At 43.7% G+C, this 25,389-nt stretch overlaps 1 protein-coding gene across 3 annotated transcripts in view; it reads right to left on the minus strand.

The window, feature by feature from the left end:
* Positions 1-5,569: 5,569 nt before the first annotated feature.
* enpp4 (ectonucleotide pyrophosphatase/phosphodiesterase 4) overlaps positions 5,570-25,389 on the minus strand; it is a 51,165-nt gene continuing 31,345 nt past the window's right edge. For all 3 annotated transcript variants that reach the window (XM_038799923.1, XM_038799922.1, XM_038799921.1), the window contains exons 2-4: positions 17,293-18,184; positions 12,191-12,361; positions 5,570-7,491 (exon numbers count right to left, since the gene is read on the minus strand). In XM_038799923.1, coding sequence (XP_038655851.1) covers positions 7,124-7,491; positions 12,191-12,361; positions 17,293-18,157 — 1,404 coding nt within the window. In that variant the 5' untranslated portion in view covers positions 18,158-18,184 and the 3' untranslated portion in view covers positions 5,570-7,123. The remainder of the gene's footprint in view (positions 7,492-12,190; positions 12,362-17,292; positions 18,185-25,389) is intronic.

Consider the following 25,389-nt stretch of genomic DNA (forward strand, 5'->3'; position numbering starts at 1 on the left):
TTACAAAAGAAATTGAACATAAAATAGGTATGTTATACTTCAGTTATACAGGGCATTGGTGAGACCACATGTCAAATTCTATGTGCAGCTTTGGTTTTGTTTTAAACAAGGATGTAAATTCGTTGAAGGTGTCTTCTGAGTATGGGTAGGGCAGGTTGGGCTTGTTCAGCTAATGTTTAGAAGAGTAGGAGGTGACTCAGTTGAAGTATATAAGATCCTGAATGGGCTTGAAAAGGTGGATGTGGAAAGAATGTTGCCTCTTGTCGGGGAGTCCAGAATTAGGCAAAATTGTTTTAAAATTAGTGGTCACCCTTATAGGATAGAGATGTGGTGAATGGCCTATTTCTGCTCCTATGTTTGCAAAAGTGGTAGATGACCTTTCCCTTCTTAATGAGTTTTGAAACGGCAAATGATGATTATTACGAGCTCTATTTTCCCACTTGTATACTCAAAAATCTATGGTCTTATCCTGGATAATTTCACTGCTATTTTGTTTTTTGGCAATTTATTTATTCTTCCACTGCGTGTAGACGTCACTGGCTATCCCTTATTTTCTTGAGAAGGAGGTGGTGAGCCACTTTCTTGAACCACAGCAGACCATGTTGTGTAGGTACACCCAGTCCTATTAGGAAGGGAGTTCCAGAATTTTGATCCAGCAGCAGTGAAAGAATGGTGACATTGTTACAAGGCAGCATGGTATGTTGCCTGGAGGGAAACTTGCAAGTGGTGGCATTCCCATGCATCCACTGCCTTTGTCCTTCTAGGTGATAGAGGTCATGGGTTTGGAAGGTACTAATGGAGGAGACAGGACCTCTGAAGTGGATGTTGAAAGTAGTGTATGGGATGTCAAGAAAATGGGCTGGTTTGTCCTAGATGACGTTAAGCTTTTCGTGTATACAAATGATTTGGAAGAAAATTCAGCTGATCTGATTAGTAAGTTCGCAGATGACACAAACATTGGTGGAGTTGTGGATAGTGAAGAGGATTGTCAAAGGATACAGCAGGCAAGCAAGAAAGAAATCTATACCTTACTGTCCGAATGTGTAAAGTTTCAGTAGTTGTAAACGTAATTATTGATCAGTAAAATTACAGTTATCCGCATTTGAAATGATTAAAACACTCCCAATCTATAATTGGTAAAAATGATATTCACCATTTAGAAGTATAACTGCAATTTTTGCACTTTGTTAAGAATATAAGAAATTGCCTTTTTTTTTGCAATAACGTTATTAAAACCAGGCAGTATGACTGCTAGAACTGTAATTAAGATGTTGTAAAAGTACGGTCATTATTGATTTGCAGGTGAAGTGTCAGCTAATAGTTCTTGAAGACCATGTCTCAAGAAAATAAGGGATAGCCAGTGACATCTACACCCAGTGGAAGAATAAATAAATTGCTATAAAACAAAATAGCAGTGAAATTATCCAGGATAAGACCATAGATTTTTGAGTATTCAAGTGGGAAAATACAGCTTGTGATAATCACCATTTGCCGTTTTGAAACTCATTAAGAAGGGACATGTACTTGTTTACAGATAGTTACCTAATGGAATATTGTTTACATTTGAAAGACCCCTGGAGTGTAAATAATTTGCGGGGGATTGTTTTTGGTCCTGACTAAACACGTCAAGGCACATCTTGTAAGAGAGAAAATAATGCTTTATGCTTTGGGTACAAATAATGCAGTTAATGGGAGGAGCCATGTCTGTCAGAAAATTCAGTTGGTCCTAAAACTCTCATCTGAACAGAGGTGTTTCACTTTGGTCCTGAAAAGTGTTCTCTACAAATATTCTGCACAGAGAAAAGCAAGTAGAAACCTGGCTGTTTATTTGAGTGGTATTTGAAATATATTGGTTTGCTTAATTGGAATATAGTGGCAGGTTTAGGAAGTAAGTTAAGGTTTTCTCTTTTACTTAAGAACTGTTAACTGTCAAGTTATTTCTTAGCTAATGTGGTTATTTCTGTGTTTAAATTAAAAGTTTGTTAACATAAAAGATACCTAATGTACCATGTGGTTTTTGATCTGTCGGAGAATAAACATGGAACCAGCAGCAAAATGGTCTTAATTATTGGCAGCAATGAAATGGGTGTTGCCTTTCCTAAGCTCCTGTGATTGAAATGATAAAATTACATCAATGGTATATGTCCACATAATGTATAAAAGGTCAACAACAAAAATGAGTAAAATGAAAAAATATTTATTGTTCATTTTTCAGAATCCAAATAAATGATAACAGTACCAGTTTCTAAGAGTGCTTATTACTTTAGTCATTATGTACGAAAAATATCTTTAGTTTTCACCTTTTAAGTATTGAAGCAGGTTTTTGATTTGTGAATACAGATATTTTGTAATTTTGGAACATAGTACATTAATTTTAATCTTATTTTAAAAGAGGCGCAGAAATGCTATTTCAGTTCTCATAGTTCAAAACAAAAACACAAATGACAAAAGTTTTAAAATCATCACATAGCTGTAGGAATAGTCCATTAAGATCGAATGTCACCTTAACATTCAGTGTTATTACTAATTGATTACAGTGAAAGAAAGTACATAGAGGTATATTCAGTTTTATAAATTATGACCAAAAGATGAACACTATTCTATATCAACATCTTTACCACAGTTGTTTAGCATCCAAGTCACTCTGTTAATAATATGGAAAGTTAGGTTTTGACTTAAGAAATCAAAGATTCCCAGTCCCAAAGAACTTTAAGTTCATATTTACAGTGGTTTAGGAGTTGCTTTTTTTTTCTATATTTGAGTAATTGGAGGCAGCAGTAAGTTAAGTTGTGTTATATTTACACAGGTTGAATCAAATATCTCCAAATATAAGATTATTGCTGAATAATGCAAGTATCAGAGATAATGGGCATGATCGAATGGCCATGCTGCGCCCAAAAAACAGCACGGCGGGGCGCAGTGTGATAGAAGCTGGAGACCACTGTTCCGAGATCTACCCGGTTCACAACGCATTGCGATATCTTAACGCGATCTTGCAAGACGTTGGCGGGATCACTTTCTGCAAATCAGCATATTAGAGCAAGGCAGCTAGTCTCACTCTAATATGCAGTGTCCCGAGGCATTGGAATCTACTCCCTTGGCCTCGGAGACCTTGGGTGAGCACTGTTCAGTATTGGTCTCAACAAAAAGGACCAGATGGAACGGCACTTGTGGAGGTCTCCCAGGAGATCAGATGCCTCCTTTGGGCATGGTGGTACCCTGGTGCCAGCTAGGCACCCTGGCAATGCCACCAGGGTTCCAGCCTGGCACTGAAGGTGCCACTGGCAGGGGTGCTGCCAGGTTGGGTAGTGGCAAGCTGGCATTTTCATGCAGCGACGATTCGGCTGGACTGCCCTGCCCGGGGCGTGCCACCTCGTGACCTTGGGGATAATGGATGGGGAACCAAAATTCATCAATGGCCCTTTTAAGTGGAGGATCAGTGCTCCTAGGTAGCTCACCTCTGCAGAATAAGTCAAATATATTACTGCTACATGGAATTTATAATTGTATTCGTAAGAAGACTAAAATTACACAAAGCAAACTTTCCCTGGAGTGACACATCTAGCACAGTTGAACCTCTTTGTTGAGCACAACTGTCCGAAACCTCCAGCTCAGAGCTGTCAATCAAATATACAATGGGAGTGCTGATCCACATGCAGGTGATACAACAGACTGACAGGTGGATATTTAGGATCATTTTATTGGCAGGTAAATTATTTCCTGATTATGTTTGAATAACTTTGCAAACATTTACTTTTTGTGTGAAGCTTGAAAAGAATTAGGGGCAGCAGGGTAGCATGGTGGTTAGCATAAATGCTTCACAGCTCCAGGGTCCCAGGTTCGATTCCCGGCTGGGTCACTGTCTGTGTGGAGTCTGCACGTCCTCCCCCTGTGTGCGTGGGTTTCCTCCGGGTGCTCCGGTTTCCTCCCACAGTCCAAAGATGTGAGGGTTAGGTGGATTGGCCATGCTAAATTGCCCGTAGTGTCCTAATAAATGTAAGGTTAAGGGGGGGTTGTTGGGTTAGGGGTATAGGGTGGATATGTGGGTTTGAGTAGGGTGATCATGGCTCGGCACAACATTGAGGGCCGAAGGGCCTGTTCTGTGCTGTACTGTTCTATGTTCTATGTTCTAATTCTCACCTTTCATTGCCATAAAATATATGAAATTCACACTTACATCAAAAAATCTGTACAGAGAAACAATTAAATACCCAAGATACTAAAGACTCATGTAACCCAAGCAGTAAAAGATAGTCTTATCATCTAGAATTTTTTATCATATTGCTTTTAACAGCTGAAATATATACAGATAAGCTATATTGAATAAACACTGTTTGCATCTTGTTGATACCCTCAGGTCTGTCAGGTGTCTTCCAGGTTTTCAACTTAATGTTGCCCACACAAGCTCCTCTTTAAAAACTGGTTAGTTGAGAAAGATGTAAATGGAGTTGAGATGTGTAAGAACATAAGGAGCAGGCGTAGGCCACCTGGCCCTTCGAGCCTGCTCTGCCATTCAATGTGATCATGGCTGATCTTTTGTGGACTCGGCTCCACTTTCCCGCCTGAACATCATAACCCTTTATTCTTCAAAAAAAACTATCTAGTTGATACCCTCAGGTCTGTGTAAGTATATTTTCCATACAATGCTGAATTCTGGAATAAGGCATATATCACATGGGGGAGAAAACTTGTGTCCCCTACTGCATGGTGAGTTTGGTGCCAGCGGGTGGCATTTAATCAACTGGGAAAGTTACAGATGACCTCACCACTTTCATGCCTCCACCCCAATTCAGTCATGGCAAAAGGCCTATGGATGACCTTTGCTGCCAATAGAGGCCCTTATATGAGCAACTGATGCCTATTTATGGGTCTTATTCGCTTGTTGCTGGGATTAACCCTTCAGCAGGCAAGGGTTTTGTCTTGTCGGGTTGCTTGCAGGCTCCCAGTAGGATCCCACATTAAAAGGCACAATACTTGATTGAGGAACCTGGCATTGGGAATGGGGAGGTCCACTGCGAGCCACTCTCTAGCCTTTGCTGTGGACCTCCCCCACAATCTGTATCTCCTCCTCCATAACTCTTCCTTTCCCACCACCACGCCAAAAGGTGGGTGGTGTAACAGCAGCAGCCACCACTTCGCTAGTAGCACTGCTGTTCAGTAAAGCTCCCGGCCTCTAATTCGCTAGTTGGGTATGACTTCTGCACCTGGGGTCCTTGATCCTGCAACGTCAGGGAAGAGACCTTCTGCTGGCCTGTCATGTGCCTGAGTGAAACGAGATACGATGGACCTTCCTGCAAAAGGTTGATGGGCTCTCCCAATTCTTCAGCCGGTGGTCTAGCCCCTGTTACCCCCACAAGATTCCAGCCATGTTCACCAGTGCACCAAAAAACACTCAGTTACATGTCACTTTTTGTTTTCACCTATATATAGGCACTCATCACTTTGAGAACTTGGATATTCTTGACTTATTAAAGTACAAACTTTGTTATATCGCAAGTAATAGAAGTATTAATCCTTAATGTCAGAGCATAATGCTCTTTTTTAAATGGGTTATCTTCAAAACAGCTAATTTGGATAAAATCTATGTTTAAATGCAACTTGCCAAAATAAAGATTGACGAGTTTTCAGTTAGTTTTCTGCAAAGTACATTTCCCTCTCCCCATATAAATCCTAGAAAGTCTTGCCTCCAAAATATATTCTGCTTAAACCATAGTTTAGTCTTATACAATTTTGTGAAAATACACACACCGTATGTAGATGTCAATCTTTTAACCCTTGACTGCCAGCAGATCCATAGCCAACTTAAAAACAATAGACCTGAATACATTCACATTGAAGTAAACCATGGCATTACAATAATACCTCTGATGTCAAGGTTTCATTTTTCAAAATACCTAAAGCATTCTAATTAAAAATGTTAACTCTTCACTTCCCTCGACTCCTCCTTTCCCCATTCATTTACTCACCTATTTATAATTTTTTTTCCTTGATTCTGGTTCTAAACCTTTTTAAAAAATATTTGTTGTACACATTCTCACTACATTTTGGGTGGCTGCCAGACTCCATTTTTAAAAAAAAACAGGGCCCAGAACTCTGATATTACCACTGCCAATGCTACAGTATGACCCAGGCCCAATCCATATTTTCTTGTAAATACTTCATGACGATGGTGGGACAAATTAATTTTGTCATGGAACCTGATTGCATAAACCTATAATAATAATAATAATAATTGCGTATTGTCACAAGTAGGCTTCAATGAAGTTACCGTGAAAAGCCCCTAGTCACCACATTTCGGCGCCTGTTGAGGGAGGCCGGTACAGGAATTGAACCCACGCTGCCAGCCTTGTTCTGCATCACAAGCCAGCTGTTTAGCCCATTGTGCTAAACCAGCTCCACTAGCCTAGACAAGTTGTCTCATCTAAATTTAAACACATCTGTGTCATCAGTGCAGTCTGATTTGGTTTAATTTGTGGGATTTCAGTGTCTATGCAAGTTCAGAAATGCAGAACTCTGAATCTTGATCTCATGTTACCCCCAAACATTGGCAACAATTTAATTCTGAGCAGGTGATAAATATTCATAGTAGGTCTGCGGAATTCTGTAATCAGCTCCATCTCACTTCATGATAACTATGTTTGTACTGATACCAGGTGTAGGTAGTCCAGGAGATTTCAGGTTTCATTTCTCTATTAGAACTGTTTTCTAACCTGTCACTTCTAATCTACTAAAAACTGTCTTGCACCAATTTCAAGTATATACTGTCACTTGCAAAACAAACTGCATGAGAAATGTATTTACCTGAATTGAAACATGACAGTACAAACAGGATACACAAATATTTGAATGTTTTAACGTGGCAGCAATTAGTATGGATAAGAACAGAATTCTGAATTTTATTAATTGTTTGACTCTTGATAACAGTAATTTCAGCAGATAATCCCTTTGCTTGAGTGATTTCACCACCACAATTTGCAAATTAGATCTGCAGTATTGAAAGGATAATGGGGGAAAAAAGTAATTCCATTGCTAACATCTTTAAAATGAAATCAATTTTGCTTTCTGCCACATTAAAATTATAAATCTATTTAATTGCTGACTTTTCACACTGCTAACTTTAAAACTACTCTATTAAAGGATCATCGTCATCATCATCCTGCAACTGGAGGCGAGCAAATGCATGCTGAGGTGACACTCGCTTTTTCATTAGTATTATAAGGCAGGACAGTGTGACCAATACCATTAAGGAACCAATCACAATTCCAACCACATCTGGCAGGCTCACACAGTGCTCATTAACCAGCAAACATCTCACATTCCTGAACGTTCCATTGTTAGACTCCTCCTTCAGCCCCAGGATGTGGCACATCAGTGGGTAGATATCGATACTGTTGATTGTGTTGGTTTTGTAAGCCTTTCGAAATGCTGGTCCATGAGCTACCAGAAGGGGATGCATGCTTGGTAAAGTGTTATCATAACCATGGTCACCCACTGATGAAAAAGACAAAAACAAATTATACAATTATGACACCGAAGAACGAGATTGTTTTCCATGTTGGTACTCTGCCACTGATCAATTCCCAATGGAAGCTTGCATTACAGAGAACTTAACAGCAAATGAAGCCCTCCAGGTTTATGTTTTACATGAGCCCTTCCAACCTTATTCTCACCTTATCAATACTGTACATTCTTCTGTTACTTTCTTCTTCATGTACTTAGTTGGCTTCCCCAAATGCATCCACGCTACTAGCCTCAAACACTCCAAGTGAGAGAGGTCCACATTCTCATGACTGGGTAAAGGAATTTTTTCCTGATTTTCTCTTGAAACTAGTGGCAGCTATTTTATTTTCATGGCTCGAATTTAGGCCTCTCACCTGTAGCCTCTGCTTTAATCATTGAGTACCCACCTCCCCACCAAGCTCTAATCATTTTCTCCTTCCCTCCCCCTATACCAACCTCCAGTCTTGATCTGACTTCCACAATTGCCTCATCTCACCCATCTGCCAAGCTCCAATCTCTCGCTCCCTCCCCATCACAATTGTCATGAACAATTTCCAAGGATCCTCAGGTACACCTTCTCATTGCTGAGTGTTCCCGTCGTCAGCCAGGTTGTCAATTTGGTCAGTTACTGAGACAGGATATTGAAGAAAAAAATTAGAATAGGTTTTGCAGTAAAATTTGGGGAGAACCTCTTCTTGCTGGGTTTTCCTTCAGTAACCGGCTCCTTCACCTCTACATAAACAGTGGAGTGATAGGAGAGTCTCGGAATAATTTCAGGTGTAACTACAAAATTTCAACTGATAATCTGAAGAACATGTTTGCTTCAGCCCATTAAATCGGTGAAGTAGTGAATAGGTATTCATATGTTTGGCACTACAAATAGAAATTGTATTTTTAAAATGTTAATGCTTGTATATGTATATTTATACTGTGACTTTCGAAATGCTGGTCCATGAGCTACCAGAAGGGGATGCATGCTTGGTAAAGTGTTATCATAACCATGGTCACCCACTGAAGAAAAAGACAAAAACAAATTATACAATTATGACACCGAAGAACGAGATTGTTTTCCATGTTGGTACTCTGCCATTGATCATTTCCCAATGGAAGCTTACATTACAGAGAACTTAACTTTGTCCCAACTTTGTTTTAAATATGCCTTTATTCTTCATACATGTTTCGCATATCAACATCCATATCTCTGTTGCAGTACTGCTCACATTATCATATTTCAAGTCTATCCTTCCTTTCCAGTTTTCTGTGCCTCACTCAATGTCTCTGAGTGCCTCTAATATGTGAGCATTTTTCTACTTGTTAACCCTATGTTAGAAGCCATGGCTCACAAGGTGGTGGCCAAAGCCAAACGTGCTGATTTGTTGTGGGTAATAGGTTTGGCCGAGGACATGCAAAACATGCAAATAAGAGAGAAAAGTACTGAAACTATATATGGGGAGCCACAAGTTATCAAATGTGATACAATGGAAGATGACAGACTGGGGCACAAGCCAAGATTTGGGAACAAAGTAAGTATTCTGAGACAGGATGGTATGCAACTTGATGTGATGGTATTCTATTATCTTGCTGCTTTTGTCCTTCTTGGTGACCAAAGTTGTGGATTTAGGAGGTGCACTTAACTGAACTTAGCAGTGCATCCTGTAGATAGGATTTACTACTATGGGACGATGGGGCAAAGGAGGTGGATATCAACACAGAGAGATTGATCAAGTAGACAGCATTGTCCTGAACCGTCCTAAGATTTGACTGTGGTTACATCTGCACCCAGCCAGTCAAGTATTGCTTATTCATTACACTCCTGACATGAGCCTTGTAGGGGTTGGAGAGGCTTTGAAGGGATCAGGAGATTAAGAAACATGTTGCAGGGCGCCTAGTTTTGCCCTACTTTTGTAACCATGCCATTCGTGAGGCTGGTGAAAGCAAGAAATTATAAAACACTTTACACTAAGTACTTTTGAAGTGCAATTACTTGTAATGTTTGAAAACAAAGAAAACAATTTATTCTCAGCAAGGTTTCATAAACAGATAAATGACCAGATAACCTGTTTCTAGGATTTTCGTTAAGCAAAAATATTATCTAGGATACCAAGACAACTCCCCTGATCCTCTAAATAGTGCCCTCCATCTGAGGGCAGGGAAGGTGTCTTAGTTTTATGTCTTATCTGGAAGACAATGGGCAGGATTTTCTGGTCCCCCAGCTGAGTGTTTCTCAGCGGCATGCCGATTGCTAGCCGTGGGAATTTCTGCTCCTACCGCTTGTCAATAGGTTTTCCCTATTGAAGCCACCCCACACTGTTGGAAAGCCCACAAACGACGGTGCACTGCTGGAGGGAACAGAGAATTCCAGTGGCCAGGGACTTCCAGCCAACATCTCTGACAGTACTGCACTAGAGTGTCAGCTTAGATGATGATCAAATTTTGGTTGACAGAATTCTATACATTAGCCCTAAATTATTTCACCATTTTTGACTGTGAAACTTGAAAAGTTTGCTAATTAAAGTTTGAAAGATCACTCTTTTATTCTGATAGCCATTCAGCCAGACAGGTTTTGAGCTTGTACTCAAAATCCATAAAGGGATCTTATTTGAAATTTAAAAAAAAATTAAAATACCATTTAATAAACTCCTCAGAGCTTCGTGTGATTTTAGTGGCCATGTGAACGAGTCCTGGGATCATTTCAGGAGAATTATAATCTGGAAGGGGAGATACCAGCCCAACACAAACTCAATGTCAGGAAGACAGTCATCAAATGTCACTACTTAGTTCTCAAGGATTAGGGAATCTTTGAAACATTCCTATCACCTACAATAGAACATAACTACCATTTTTGACTCCTTGTCCATTGCAATACCTAGGTTTAACAGTTTCCCTAATGCATTACTACACTCCGCTCTATAACGGACTAATTCATTTTTGTTTCAAATTTCATTTGGATCCAGGGATGATGCAACTTCTCTGCATTAATTAATACAAGTTCATAAAGCAGGATAATTTAATTCCCCATCACCTCCTAAAGTTTCCAACAACCAATGAATTTACAGTAGGTGTGCTGCCAGGTGTTTTGTAATTTTGTTGGTGCCATGTTTATCATGCCTCTAGTGTAGGATGACTGGTTTTGTCTTGGTTTAACATACCAATCACTGGGGGCGGGATATCCGTTAGCTGACACCGAAATCGAGAAATGCAATTGGGCAGAGAAGCTTCAAACGCCAAAATCTCGGCAAAGGGCGATTTGATGCCAAATCGCGATTCTCCATCACCTCTAAAACGGCATCAATGCATTTCACTCCACGCGGACAGTAGACACCGTTTGCATATCATTAGCGAGCCCGACCCAATATTCTCCGGACCTCCGCGATTCTCTGCCTCTCATGGTTCAGTTGCGTTTTTAAAAGTCATGAAACTGGCTCTGTGGCTGCTGAGGGAGAGACGGAAAGTGTCCAACATTGCCATAGTTTGCCGATAGTTGTGCGGCAGACCGGAGGGCTTCTGCCAGTGGTGGTGGGGTGGCCAGGAGGTGGGGTTGGGGTGGACGGGCATGGAGGACTATTGGACACCATGTGCATTAGCAACTGTGTTGTGCTCACCAGATTGTGCTCCAGAAGTCTGTCCATTACCTTCGTCCACCGTGGTGGGTGTCTCTGTGCTGGTGGAGGGTGGGAATGACAGCTGCGACGCCCCGATGGTGGCATCCTCGAAGCTCTCCTCCAAGGTGTTCTCTTGGAAGGGGGCAGGCATGGGGCATGAGTGGGGTGCGCAGGTGGGCTACTGGGTGTGCAGGGGCACAGGCGCAATATTGTGCTGGGGGTGTGTGATGTGGCATGGCAGGGCTGTGCTTGGGTGTGGGCAGAGTGGCAGGTGGTACCTGGGGGCCAATGCCAATTCAACCCTGCAGCCCGGTAGAGGTCATCGAGCTCTTAATGCACTGAGTGGCGGTCTCTTGGTAACTCTCCCCGTGCTGATGGCCGCTGCCGCTGCCACTGCCTCCCAGGCATCACTGGATGTCCTACGGCTGACCCTCCGACCCCCTCAGGGGAAAACTAGATATCCTGTCTGGACTCCACCACGTCCAATAATCAGGCCATCACCGAAATGTGAGGCTGATCTGCATGGTGGAATGGCTGCTGTGTGGGCTTTACTCTGCGGGATCCATTTAAGAGGTCCTCTCCCTCGTTTACGGGGGGCTGCCGGGTGGGGTCAAGGCAAATTAGCTGGTGGGACGGTCTTTTCCAGCTGTGGTTACATATTTCTTTTAATCTTGTTTGTGTTTCCAATGAACCATTTATGCAATACCTGCACAAAACTGCAAAAATGGAGCAGTCAATCATACTTGATGATTCTGTCTATTTTTTGGTCGAAACCAAAAATCCTCCTGTTCAGAAAGGAGTAATCCTGCCAGTTTGAGTGGTAATCCATAAGCAATTATTAGGAACAAAATGTGCCCTTACATCTCAAGAGCTTTCCAACAATTTATTTGGAATTTTGTGACCTTGAGCATGAAGTTTTCCTTCTGTTATTAAAAAAAATGCAATTTAATTTTAAGTCTTACACCGTAAATGTTAACTCATTGATTATTGGAAACATAGACATACGTGGAAGTAACACCAGGAAAAGGACTGGGATGGATATAATGCTCAGATACAAAAAACAAAACTATTTTCCATCCTCAACTTACTCTGGGGGTTTGATCCATTCTGAACAATTGTCCATCCTTCGTCAGCAACAAGCAGAATTGGTTGAATCCTTTCATTGTGTTTGTAGTGAAAACGTTCTGGGATATCTTCTTTTAAATATACCTTCATGTGACTATCACAGTTCGACAGCAATTCGTATACGTAACTTACGTCTGTTAAAAACAAAGATGGAATCACATGTTGAACCTGATGTTCAAAACTGACTAAAATAAAAAGAAATGTTTTAATTGTGCAACTTCATTGTAATGCTGGCTGAGTCCACTGATGAAAGTACAGTACAATTACCACGATCTTTACTCTTTTCATTGCAGAAATATATTGTGAATATATTTTACAGATAATCATTGGCCTGAAATTGGTTTCCACTCGCAGGAGGGCCAGTAGCCAGAGGACACAGATTTAAGACAATTGACAAAAGAACCAGAGAGATTTTATTTTGTATTTAGTTATGATCCGGAATGCACTTCCTAAAAGCGTGATTGAAAGAGATTCAATGGGAGCTTTCAAAAGAAAATTGGATAAATAATGAAAGGGGAAAAAACACAGGACAAAAGCAGGGGAGTGGGTCTGATTGGATAGCACTTTAAAAGATCTGGCACAGACTCAATGGGCAGTATGATTTTATACAGACACAGGAATTTACCAGATATCATGGCTTCCACTTGATCTCTATACTAACTTAGAATAGAATCTCTACAATACAGAAGGAGGCCATTCGGGCCACTATGAATGCATCGAACCTCTGAAAGAGCACCCTATCTAGGCCCACTCCCTCATCCTACCCCTCAAACCCCACCTAACCTGTACATCCCTGAGCATTAATGAGCAATTTCATCATGGCCAATCCATCCAGCCTGCACATCTTTGGACTGTGGGAGGAAACCAGAGCACCCAGAGGAAATGCACGCAGACACGGGGAGAATGTGTAAACTCCACACAGTCAGTGACCCAAGGCCGGAATTGAACCCAGGTCCCTGCAAGACAGCAAATCTAACCAGGATGCTACCATGCCACCTCTTTGAACAAGTATAAGAAGTAACGATGGTAGGTGCCACAGCGGTCTGCAATGAACACAATAAAATCAATTACATTGGCGAAAGATCCCCTAATTTTGTTGGGAGTAGAATCTAGAAGTTCTGATGAAAGAAAAATTGTAGAAGATTTTTTGAGGCTCATTCATATAACATATCAGCCCTTACAACATGAGTCAAATGGAAATAAAATAGTCAAACTATTATCAAAGATTTATACAACCAAGGCTACCAATAAATCGCAGCTTCTCACAAAGCCTTAGGGTACAAATTAAGGTGAAGGAAAGTCTCCCCTTTTCTGCTATGTGTCATTTTCCTTTCCTTTAGTCTTTGGGCAGAATTTTCCCAGAATTCGGCAACGGCCAATGTAGGGCGGAAAAAGGGCTGTTGAAGCTGCCAACAGCAACAGCGGCTTTCTCCTGGATATGGGAAAAAAAATCTCAAGAGATGGGTCCCACATCAAAACATTGACGGGGCGGCCTCGGATTCATCCACTTCACCAGCAACCTAGTCCCTTGAAGATAGGGGCCCCATTTTTAAAGGCCTCCCCAGTAGAAGTCTAACTAACAGCGAGCACAGATAGTTGACTGGCTACAGGAATCTTTGAGCCAATATAAATTGGGAACATTAAAAACATGTTTATTTTTTTCCAGTTAAAACATTAGAACATTACAGCGCAGTACGGGCCCTTCGGCCCTCGATGTTGCACCGACCCGTGAAACCATCTGAAGCCTATCTGACCTACACTATTCTATTTTCATCCATATGTCTATCCAGTTACCACTTAAATGCCCTTAAAGTTGGCGCGTCTACTACTGTTGCAGGCAGGGCGTTCCACACCCCTACTACTCTCTGAGTAAAGAAACTGCCTCTGACATCTGTCCTATATCTACCACCCCTCAATTTAAAGCTATGTCCCCTCGTGTTGGTCATCACCATCCGAGGAAAAAGACTCTCACTGTCCCCCCTATCTAACCCTCTGACTATCTTATATGTCTCTATTAAGTCACCTCTCAGCCTTCTCTTCTCTAACGAAAACAACCTCAAGTCCCTGAGCCTTTCCTCGTAAGACCTTCCCTCCATACCAGGCAACATCCTAGTAAATCTCCTTTGAACCCTTTCCAAAGCTTCCACATCCTTCCTATAATTTGGTGACCAGAACTGCACGCAGTACTCCAGGAGCGGCCGCAGCAGAGTTATGTACAGCTGCAGCATGACCTTGTGGCTCCGAAACTCAATCCCCCTACTGATAAAGGCTAGCACACCATATGCCTTCTTAACAGCCCTATTAACCTGGGTGGCAACTTTCAGGGATTTATGTACCTGGATGCTGAGATCTCTCTGTTCATCTACACTACCAAGAATCTTGCCATTAGCCCAGTACTCTGCATTCCTGTTATTCCTTCCAAAGTGAACCACCTCACACTCTTCCGCATTAAACTCCATCTGCCACCTCTCAGCCCAGCTCTGCAGCTTATCTATGTCCCTCTGTATCCTATAACATCCATCAGTACTATCCACACCTCCACCGACCTTCGTGTCATCTGCAAATTTACTAACCCATCCTTCTACACCCTCTTCCAGGTCATTTATAAAAATGACAAACAGCAGTGGCCCCAAAACAGATCCTTGCGGTACACCACTAGTAACTGAACTCCAGGATGAACATTTGCCATCAACCACCACCCTCTGTCTTCTTTCAGCTAGCCAATTACTGATCCAAACCGCTAAATCACCTTCAATCCCATACTTCCATATTTTCTACAATAGCCTACCGTGGGGAACCTTATCAAACACCTTACTGAAATCCATATACACATCATCAACCGCTTTACCCTCATCTACTTGTTTGGTCACCTTCTCAAAAAACTCAATAAGGTTTGTGAGGCATGACCTACCCTTCACAAAACCGTGTTGACTATCGCTAATCAACTTGTTCTTTTCAAGATGATTATAAACCCTATCTCTTATAACCTTTTCCAACATTTTACCCACAACCGAAGTAAGGTTCACAGGTCTATAATTACCAGGGTTGTCTCTACTCCCCTTCTTGAACAAGGGGACAACATTTGCTATCCTACTGTCTTCCGGCACTATTCCTGTCGACAAAGACGACATAAAGATCAAGGACAAAGGCTCTGCAATCTCCTCCCTGGCTTCCCAGAGAATCCTAGGATAAATTCCACCTGGCCCAGGGGAATTATCTATTTTGACATTTTCCAAAATTGCTAACACCTCCTCCTTTTGAACCTCAATTCCATCTAGCCTGGTCGACTGAACCCGAGTATTCTCCTCGACAACATTGTCTTTCTCCAGTGTAAACACTGACGAAAAATATCCATTTAACGCTTCCCCTATCTCCTCTGATTCCACACACAACTTTCCACTACTATCCTTGATTGGCCCTAATCTTACTCTAGTCATTCTTTTGATCCTGATATACCTATAGAAAGCCTTAGGGTTTTCCTTGATCCTATCCGCCAACGACTTTTCGTGTCCTCTCCTTGCTCTTCTTAACTCTCCCTTTAGGTCCTTCCTGGCTAACTTGTAACTCTCAAGTGCCCTAACTGAGACTTCATGTCTCATCCTAACATAAGCCTTCTTCTTCCTCTTGACAAGTGCTTCAACTTCCTTAGTAAACCACGGTTCCCTTGCTCGACAACTTCCTCCCTGCCTGACAGGTACATACTTATCAAGGACACGCAGTAGCTGTTCCTTGAAAAAGCTCCACATTTCGATTGTACCCATCCCCTGCAGTTTCCTTCCCCATCCTATACATCCTAAATCTTGCCGAATAGCATCATAATTGCCTTTCCCCCAGCTATAATTCTTGCCTTGTGGTATATACCTATCCCTGCCCATTGCTAAAGTAAACATAACCGAATTGTGATCACTATCACCAAAGTGCTCACCTACATATAAATCTAACCTGGCCGGGTTCATTACCCAGTACCAAATCCAATGTGGCCTCGCCCCTTGTTGGCCTGTCTACATACTGTGTCAGAAAACCCTCCTGCACACACTGCACAAAAACTGACCCATCTATAGTACTCGAACTATAGTATTTCCAGTCAATATTTGGAAAGTTAAAGTCCCCCATAACAACTACCCTGTTACTCTCACTCCTGTCGAGAATCATCTTTGCAATCCTTTCCTCTAGCAATCAGCTTAGCAATCAGATGCTGCAAATCTGAAACAGAAAAATCCCTGCCAGAAATGCTCAGCAAGTCAGACAGATCGGAACTGATTGGATTGCTTTACAGAGAGCCAGTATGGACTCGATGAGCTGAATGGCCTCCTTTTGTGTCATAATGATTCTAAGTCAGTACCATCTGTGGACTAAGATCTGAAACATAAACTCTGTTTCTTTCTCCATGCTCTCTAACTAACCTGCTGAGTAGTTCCAGCATTTTCTGTATTTAATCTCAGATTTCCAGTAACATAGCAGCCACAGTATTTTGCTTTTGAGTTGACCTAGGTATCCGGGCCAATATTTATTCTCTAACGAATATCAAACAGATTATCTGCTCATCGTCACATTGCTGTTTATGGGTGTTTCTGTGTATAAATTGGCTGCTGTGCTTCCTGCATTACAATGGTGACTACACTTCAAAAGATAATTCATTGGCTGTGCAGCACCTTTGGATGTCCTAAGGTTGTGAAGGTGCTATAAGGTGCTACATAAAGTAAAAGTCTTTCTTTTTTTATACTTGAGCCCATGGGGGCAATTTTGTTCTGACATATGTGGTGCTTATGTTCGGCTCTCATGTAGTTTATGTGCAATCTATCTACAATAAAGAATTAATTATTGGAAGGACTAGCAGTATCTGCACTAGAATTAAGGTATCAGGAAACAATTACACAATTTCATTCCTTATTTGATTTAGAACAGAGGTTTTCAAACTGGGGTCTGAGAGAATTACAAGAGGTCTATGAAGTTGATTTTACCCATCATATTCCTGTGTGTGTTGATTCACTAACAGTTGGTTACTGTATGCTTGTAAAATAGATTTTCTGCTATGATAGTTTGAATAGCTACATATCGTACTTACTTTTAAGGGGCAGGATAGCCGTTACTGGAGAGAAAGTCACCTCGGTGTAGTTACCACGTCCAATGCAATTATCCAGTTTTATAACTTTTGTTTTAGAACACTGTGCCATCCCATGATCACTGGTGATAATTACATTAATTGTGTTCCAGAGTCCAGCCTTTTGAAGTTTATCAATTAAATAGCCAATGTGATCATCCACTTCCTTCAACATATTCTTCATTTGTCGACTTTCAGGTCCATAACGATGTCCAGTGGCATCAGGCTCCTCCCAATACAATGCCCCAAAATTAATGGATTCTGTTAAGTTGGAAAACCATTCTATAATGTGGTTAGCTCTCTGATTGAATGTGACATTGCGGTCATATTTCAAAAAATAGGAAGGAGTAATATTTTGTATTCTGACATCAGTACCAGGCCACATTACTCCACCACTCTTGTGCCCTTGTTGCTGATTAGTTACCCAAATGGGAGTGGCCTCATTCCACCAAAACTGATCTTTATCTGCAAAGGTTGAAAATGTCTTTTTGGTGGCTGCATCATACATCGTATTGGCCACGATACCATGGCTTTCTGCATAGCGGCCTGTGACAATGGAGTAATGATTTGGGAAGGTTTTGGTAACAAACACATTTTTTACATGCTTCACATGGACTCCATCAGCAATCATTTTCTGAAGGTTAGGAAAGTCGTATTGTTCAAGATAATCGGCCCTGAATCCATCAAAGGACACAAGAAGTAATCTAACCTCAGAGTTGTTTGTTGCATTATTACAATGGCACTCAAGGAATCCAGATATGAGCACCAAGATATAAACCCATAAGCTCTGCATTGTGAGACAGTTTTCCGCAAGATGCTGCAGTCTCATTGTTCTTCTGGGAGGCCTATTGGTACACTGAAAGATACAAGGCAGTTATTAAATGGCAATATCAAAATATGACTGCTTACATGTTATGACTTGAATGGTGTCTTTAAACATGTATTAACAAAACGGTTTCTCATTACTGTTCCTACTAGCAATTGGCAGATCCTCTTTTGTCATGATAAACCCTGCACCAATGCTATAATACCGGTCAATATTGATAAGGTTTCAAGCATTTTCAGAAGAGTTAGGAAAAACGCACTCTATTACTTCTGCTGTACCATATTTCAAAATAGTGACATTATTTGTATTGAATTGAGAACTTTTGAGATGCAGCTTTTGAATTTTTAAAAGACCTTTACAAAGCTACATTCGGATAAGAGCCATAGGTGACGAGCCAAGATCTTATCTTGGGACAGCAGCACCCATCTCGAGAAGCTCACAAATCATATGGGCCCAGATTCAAGGTCAGCGCTGAAGCAAGGGAACTCACTGTCAAAGATAAGCTCCCCATAGAGTTAAATTCTCCCAGGCCACTGCCGCTCGATGGCCAGTGTGGAGGGAAAATATGGCAGGAGGCCCAGAAATCAGTTTCACACCAGGGTAAATTTACAGGGATCTTCCACCAGTGCCCGCCATAGTTGCTCAGAAAATCCAGAGGCAGGCAAGAAATCCATCTGAAACAATGTGCCGTACAGATGGCGGAACTCACCCAAACAATGCCTGGGCTGTCTACAGAGCTTGGGATGTAAGCAGCCTGAAAGTCCGGAATACCATAGCAGTGGAGCAGGTGGACCGTCCAGATTAGGTGTCCTGAAGGGGGTCTATCTTCCAGCTTCAGAATGTTCCTGGTGATCCATCTTCGTTCTCAGGAGATCCCCATCTTCCAGTCTCAGAATCTTCCCCTTGATCTATTTTCATTTTCAGACAATCCACCTATTCTTCAACGGTGTCAGTGATGTTGGACACCTTTTCAATATGGCACCCAGACAAAACGGTGGACTACGCACCATCCAGGCCTGCCCCGCCACTGAATAAGATGTGAAACATCCACATGCATAATTAATGAGGTCAGGGCTGGAAGATTTGGAATGTTTTCCAGCCAGCCTCTGAAGCGGGAACCTTTGTTTGGATTCTCCGTTCCTCCGTTAGCTACTGAAAGCTATTTCTCTTTGAAGTGAATAGACGCCTCACAGGTCACAGGATCTGAGGGGGCTTTATAGCCTTGTGATGTGGTTTTGGCTTTCTATTAAGCTATAGCTGCTGCTTTCTAGACATCTGACCTACCTTAAATACTTACCTTGTTGGCCCACCACGTCATTGGAAGGCTGTGACTAGTGGTGTTCCGCAAGGATCAGTGCTGGGACATTTGCTGTTCGTAGTATATACAAATGCTTTGGAAGAAAATGTAACTGGTCTGATTAGTAAGTTTGCGGACGACACAAAGGTTGGTGGAATTGTAGATAGCGATGAGGACTGTCAGAGGATACATCAGGATTTAGATCATTTGGAGACTTGGGCAGAGAGATAGCAGATGGAGTTTAATCCGGACAAATGTGAGGTAATGCATTTTGGAAGGTCTAATACAGGTAGGGAATATACAGTGAATGGTAGAACCTTCAAGAGTATTGACAGTCAGAAAGATCTAGGTGTACAGGTCCACAGGTCATTGAAAGGGGAAACACAGCGAGGGAGATTGGGGGAGTGGAGGATAGAGATGGGAAGGTGGTGCGGAGGGGGGTAGACGTTAATGGGGTCTTCAGGGACTTTTATGGGGAACTGTACCGGTCTGAACCCCCGGTGGGGGGGGGGGGGGGGGGGATGGGGTGCTTCTTGGACAAGCTGCGATTTCCGAAGGTGGAGGAGGGGCAGGTGGAGAGACTGGGGGCGCCGATTGAGCTGGAGGAGCTGGTTAAAGGGATAGGGAGCATGCAGTCGGGGAAGGCGCCGGGGCCGGATGGGTTTCTGGCCGAATTTTATAAAAGGTACACGGACCTGTTGGGCCCCCTGTTGGTCCGGACCTTTAACGAGGCAAGGGAGGGGGGGGGGGCTTTGCCCCCAACTATGCCACGGGCGCTGATTTCCTAGATCCTAAAGCGGGACAAGGACCCTCTGCAGTGTGGGTCATATAGGCCGATTTCACTGCTAAATGTAGACGGCAAGCTGCTGGCAAAGATCTTAGCTACAAGAATAGAGGATTGTGTGCCGGGGGGTCATCCACGAGGACCAGATGGGGTTTGTAAAGGGAAGGCAGTTGAATACCAACATACAAAGGCTCCTCAATGTCATTATGATGCCGGCTGTGGAAGGGGAGGCGGAGATAGTGGTGGCATTAGATGCGGAGAAGGCCTTTGATAGGGTTGAGTGGAGATATCTGTGGGAGGTGTTGGAAAGGTTTGGATTTGGGGAGGGGTTTGTCCGTTGGGTGAGATTACTTTATATGAGGCCCCGATGGCGAGTGTAGCCACGAATAGGAGAAGGTCGGAGTACTTTAGGCTGCACCGGGGGACGAGACAGTGTCCCCTGTCCCCCTTGCTCTTTGCGTTGGCAATTGAGCCCCTGGCCATGGCGTTGAGGGAGTCAGCAAACTGGAGGGGCCTGGTGCGGGGTGGGGAGGAGCATCGAGTGTCGCTTTATGCGGACGACCTGTTGCTGTATGTGGCGGACCCGGTGGGGGGAATGCCGGAGGTGATGAGGATTCTCAGCGAATTTGGGGGCTTTTCTGGGTATAAGCTCAACCTGGGTAAGAGCGAGCTGTTCGTGGTGCACCCGGGGGATCAGGAGGAGGGGATTGGTAGGCTCCCACTGAAGCAGGCAGGGAAGAGCTTCAGGTACCTAGGAGTCCAGGTGGTGGGGAGCTGGGGGGCCCTGCACAAGCTCAACCTCACAAGGTTGGTGGAGCAAATGGAGGAGGAGTTCAAAAGGTGGGATATGTTACCGCTGTCACTGGCGGGTAGGGTGCTGTCCGTCAAGATGACGGTGCTCCCGAGGTTTTTGTTCCTGGTCCAGTGCCTTCCAATCCTTATCCCGAAGGCCTTTTTTTAGGAGAGTTAACAGGAGTATTACGGGATTTGTATGGGCGCATGGGACTCCGAGGGTGAGAAGGGTGTTCTTGGAGCGGGGCAGGAATAGGGGGGGGCTGGCGCTGCCCAACCTCTGTGGGTACTATTGGGCTGCCAATGCAGCGATGGTGCGTAAGTGGGTAATGGATGGGGAAGGGGCAGCATGGAAGAGGATGGAGATGGCGTCCTGTGTGGACACGAGCCTGGAGGCGCTGGTAACGGCGCCGTTGCCGCTCCCTCCAACGAGGTATACCACGAGCCCGGTGGTGGCGGCTACCCTCAAAATTCGGGGGCAATGGAAACGGCATAGGGGGGAGGTGGGGGGCTCGATGGAGTCCCCGATACGGGGGAACCACCGGTTTGTTCCAGTGAGCATCGATGGCGGGTTTCTGGGCTGGCACAGGGTAGGTATTAGGAGGTTGAGGGACCTGTTTGTGGATGGGAGGTTTGTGAGCCTGGGTGAGTTAGAGGGGAAGTTTGGGCTCCCCCTGGGGAACATGTTTCGGTACATGCAGGTTAGGGCGTTTGCCAGGCGGCAGGTGGAGGGGTTCCCTCTGTTGCCCCCATGGAGGGTACGGGACAGGGTGCTCTCTGGGGTATGGGTTGGAGGAGGGAGGATTTTGGACGTATACCACGTAATGCAGGAGGTAGACGAGGCCACGGTGGAAGAGCTGAAGGGTAAATGGGAAGAGGAGTTGGGTGAGGAGAATGAGGAGGGGACGTGGGCGGATGCCCTGGAGAGAGTGAATTCCTCCTCTTCCTGTGCGAGGCTTAGCCTCATTCAGTTCAACGTGCTGCATAGGGCCCACATGACTGGGACGAGGACGAATAGGTTTTTCGGGGCCGAAGACAGGTGTGCTAGGTGCTCGGGGAGCGAGGGTGGTGGGATCCAGGGTCAAGCCAGGCTGGGGACTCACAATTTTTGGGGTTGCAGTGGAGCCGGGAGTGCAGGAGGCGAAAGAGGCCGGTGTCCTGGCCTTTGCGTCCCTAGTAGCCCGGCGGAGGATCTTGCTTCAATGGAAGGATGCGAGGCCCCCAAGTGTAGAGGACTGGATCAATGATATGGCGGGGTTCACCAAATTGGAGAAGGTGAAATTTGCCCTGAGGGGATCAGTACAGGGGTTCTTTAGGCGGGGCAGCCTTTCCTGGACTTCCTGGCGGAAGGGTAGGGAAATAGGCCGGCAGCAGTAGCAACCCGGGCGGGGGGGGGGGGGGGGGGGGGGGTGGGGGGGGGGGGGGGCTTGGTGGGAGGGAGAAGTGTGTACATGGGTTTGTTGGATGTGGCGGGTGGTATCTCTTTCCTTTCTGTTGTTTGATTTTTTTTTTTCTTTCTTGTTTTTGTTTTAGTAGTTGCTTTTGTAGTGGGGTGGGTGTTGTTCTTGGGTTTTACCATGGTTGTTCTGTTAATATTGTTTTGTTTATATTTTGTGAAAACCTTAATAAAAATTTTTTTTTTTTAAAAAGAAAGGGGCAACACAGGTGGAGAAGGTAGTCAAGAAGGCATACGGCATGCTGGCCTTCATTGGCTGGAACATGGAGTATAAAAATTGGCAAGTCATGTTGCAGCTGTACAGAACCTTAGTTAGGCCACACTTGGAGTATAGTGGTCAATTCTGGTCGCCACACTACCAGAAGGATGTGGAGGCTTTAGAGAGGGTGCAGAAGAGATTTACCAGGATGTTGCCTGGTATGGAGGGCATTAGCTATGAGGAGAGGTTGGATAAATTTGGTTTGTTGTCACTGCAACGACGGAGGTTGAGGGGCGACCTGATAGAGGTCTACAAAATTATGAGGGGCATAGACAGGGTGGATAGTCAGAGACTTTTTCCTCAGGGTAGAGGGATCAATTACTAGGGGGCATAGGTTTAACGTGCGAGGAGCAAGATTTAGAGGATATGTACGAGACAAGTTTTCTTTTACACATAGAGGGTAGCGGGTGCCTGGAACTCGCTGCCGGAGGAGGTGGTGGAAGCAGGCACGATAGTGATGTTTAAGGGGCATCTTGACAAATACATGAATAGGATGAGAATAGAGGGATACGGACCCCGGAAGTGTAGAAGATTTTAGTTTAGACGGGCAGCATGATCAGCGCAGATGTGGAGGGCCAAAGGGCCTGTTCCTGTGCTGTACTTTTCTTTGTTCTTTGTTTGTCAGGGTCACACTGGCAAATACTTGCACAAATCCACACCTGCCTGAATCCCGACCCAGATGCAGTGGAGAATCCTGTGTGGGGGTGAAAATGGGATTGGCCTCTGTGATGGCATCGGAACATCAAGGAGGCCTGGAGAATCTGGCACCTAGCCCATTTATATGATGCAAATAAGTTCAAATGACCCATTCGCATCCTCCTGCTAGCGCGGGGTGTGGACCTCGATGCCGCTGCCAGTGGGGAACCAGAGCATCATGGAGGCCGATCCCACTTTCCCCCCACACAGGATTCTCCACCGCATCGGGAACTCTGCTACCAGTGGTGGGGAAACCAGCCCTCCACGTTTCATCCATGCACGCCACAGTACTTAGCCTCAAAATGGAAGAATTCTACCTGTAGCGATTTCATAGGTGTGGACCTCTCCTATCCTGCATTCAAATCTTTAACCATGTCAAGGGGAGTTCTAATCATGCAGCAGAAGTGGTATCAGCAAGCAAGGTAGTCTCACAGACAGCAATTCATGAAGCTAAAAGCACTTTATCCATCACTTTTTAATTTATTTCATGATCAGTAAATTTTAAAATGCCGATTGGGTTTAGATGGAATGTCAGATGTCAATATAAACAAACTTTTAACAATCATAAATTATCATAGAATTTACAGTGCAGAAGGAGGCCATTCAGCCCATCGAGTCTGCACCGGCTCTTGGAAAGAGCACCCTACCCAAGGTCAACACCTCCACCCTATCCCCATAACCCAGTAACCCCACCCAACACTAAGGGCAATTTTGGACACTAAGGGCAATTTATCATGGCCAATCCACCTAACCTGCACATCTTTGGACTATGGGAGGAAACCGGAGCACCCGGAGGAAACCCACGCAGACACGGGGAAGATGTGCAGACTCCGCACAGACAGTGACCCAAGCCGGAATCGAACCTGGGACCCTGGAGCTGTGAAGCAATTGTGCTATCCATAATGCTACCGTGCTGCCCTTAAAGTGTTCTTTTTACAGCATAACGCTGATGGGGAGCAGCGGCGGGGGGGTGGGGGAGAAATTCAACAGTGGACATATTGGACAAACACAAGAGCCCAATTTTTAACTCTATGCAGGCGAATGGGTTTCTCGCTCATAAAAATCACCAAATTCTGGATTTCCAAATTAGTCTACCCACGTGCAGACTCCAGACGTTGCTGTCAGTTTCAGTGGAATGATGCCAACAGCCAGTTTTGCTGTCATTCCCACTGTAAAATGGAAGCCACTTGTGCTCTAAAAGTTTGAGGAGATAAGAAGCCAAATCTGCAACAGAATTGTAATTAGTGCTTTCCAGTACGATGCATAATTCTGTGAAGGGCTGAGGAAAGTTGAGCAGGAATCATGCCAACACAGTGTGGATCACAAGGGCACTCTATTGTTATACCTTTAGGTAACGCTATTGCATAATTGGACAGTACTCACGATTCTGGGGTTGTTTATATACGTGAATGGTTCTGAACCCAAGAGAATATCTAAAGCAGAATCAAAACTTATCAGATAAGTTTCCTGCAGAGAATTGTGACTTAAAAATGTTCAATCCCTGCATAAAGCCAGTTTAATTCTCACATTGAGAACCATTTCACAGGGTCGACTAATATATTTGAATCATGTGTGTCAGTTCTTAAGAATATACATTTATAATAAAATGATGATTTGGTGGTGGGATGAACATAAAGCCATGTTCAATAGAAAATTACATTTTGTACCATACACAGGTGTACCAGTAGAGGGAGGCCACTAGGTAGAGGTAATAAAGGATCCATGTTTAACAGCCCATGTTGTCCTAATTCTGGCTGAATATAGAGCTGTTGTTGTCCCAAGAACTTCACAATAACCTGCCTTCTGAAAAAGAATAGTGAAAGAAATTCACTATTTCTTTTCATTTAAAATTTCCAACACTCAAAACAGTTAATTTTATCCCTATGCCTTCTTTACAGAATTAACTGAAGGCCAGGACTTGGACACGTGTGTTTTCTACAATTACTCAATA

The sequence above is a fragment of the Scyliorhinus canicula genome, chromosome 6, assembly GCF_902713615.1.
Source record: "Scyliorhinus canicula chromosome 6, sScyCan1.1, whole genome shotgun sequence".
NCBI lineage: Eukaryota > Metazoa > Chordata > Chondrichthyes > Carcharhiniformes > Scyliorhinidae > Scyliorhinus > Scyliorhinus canicula.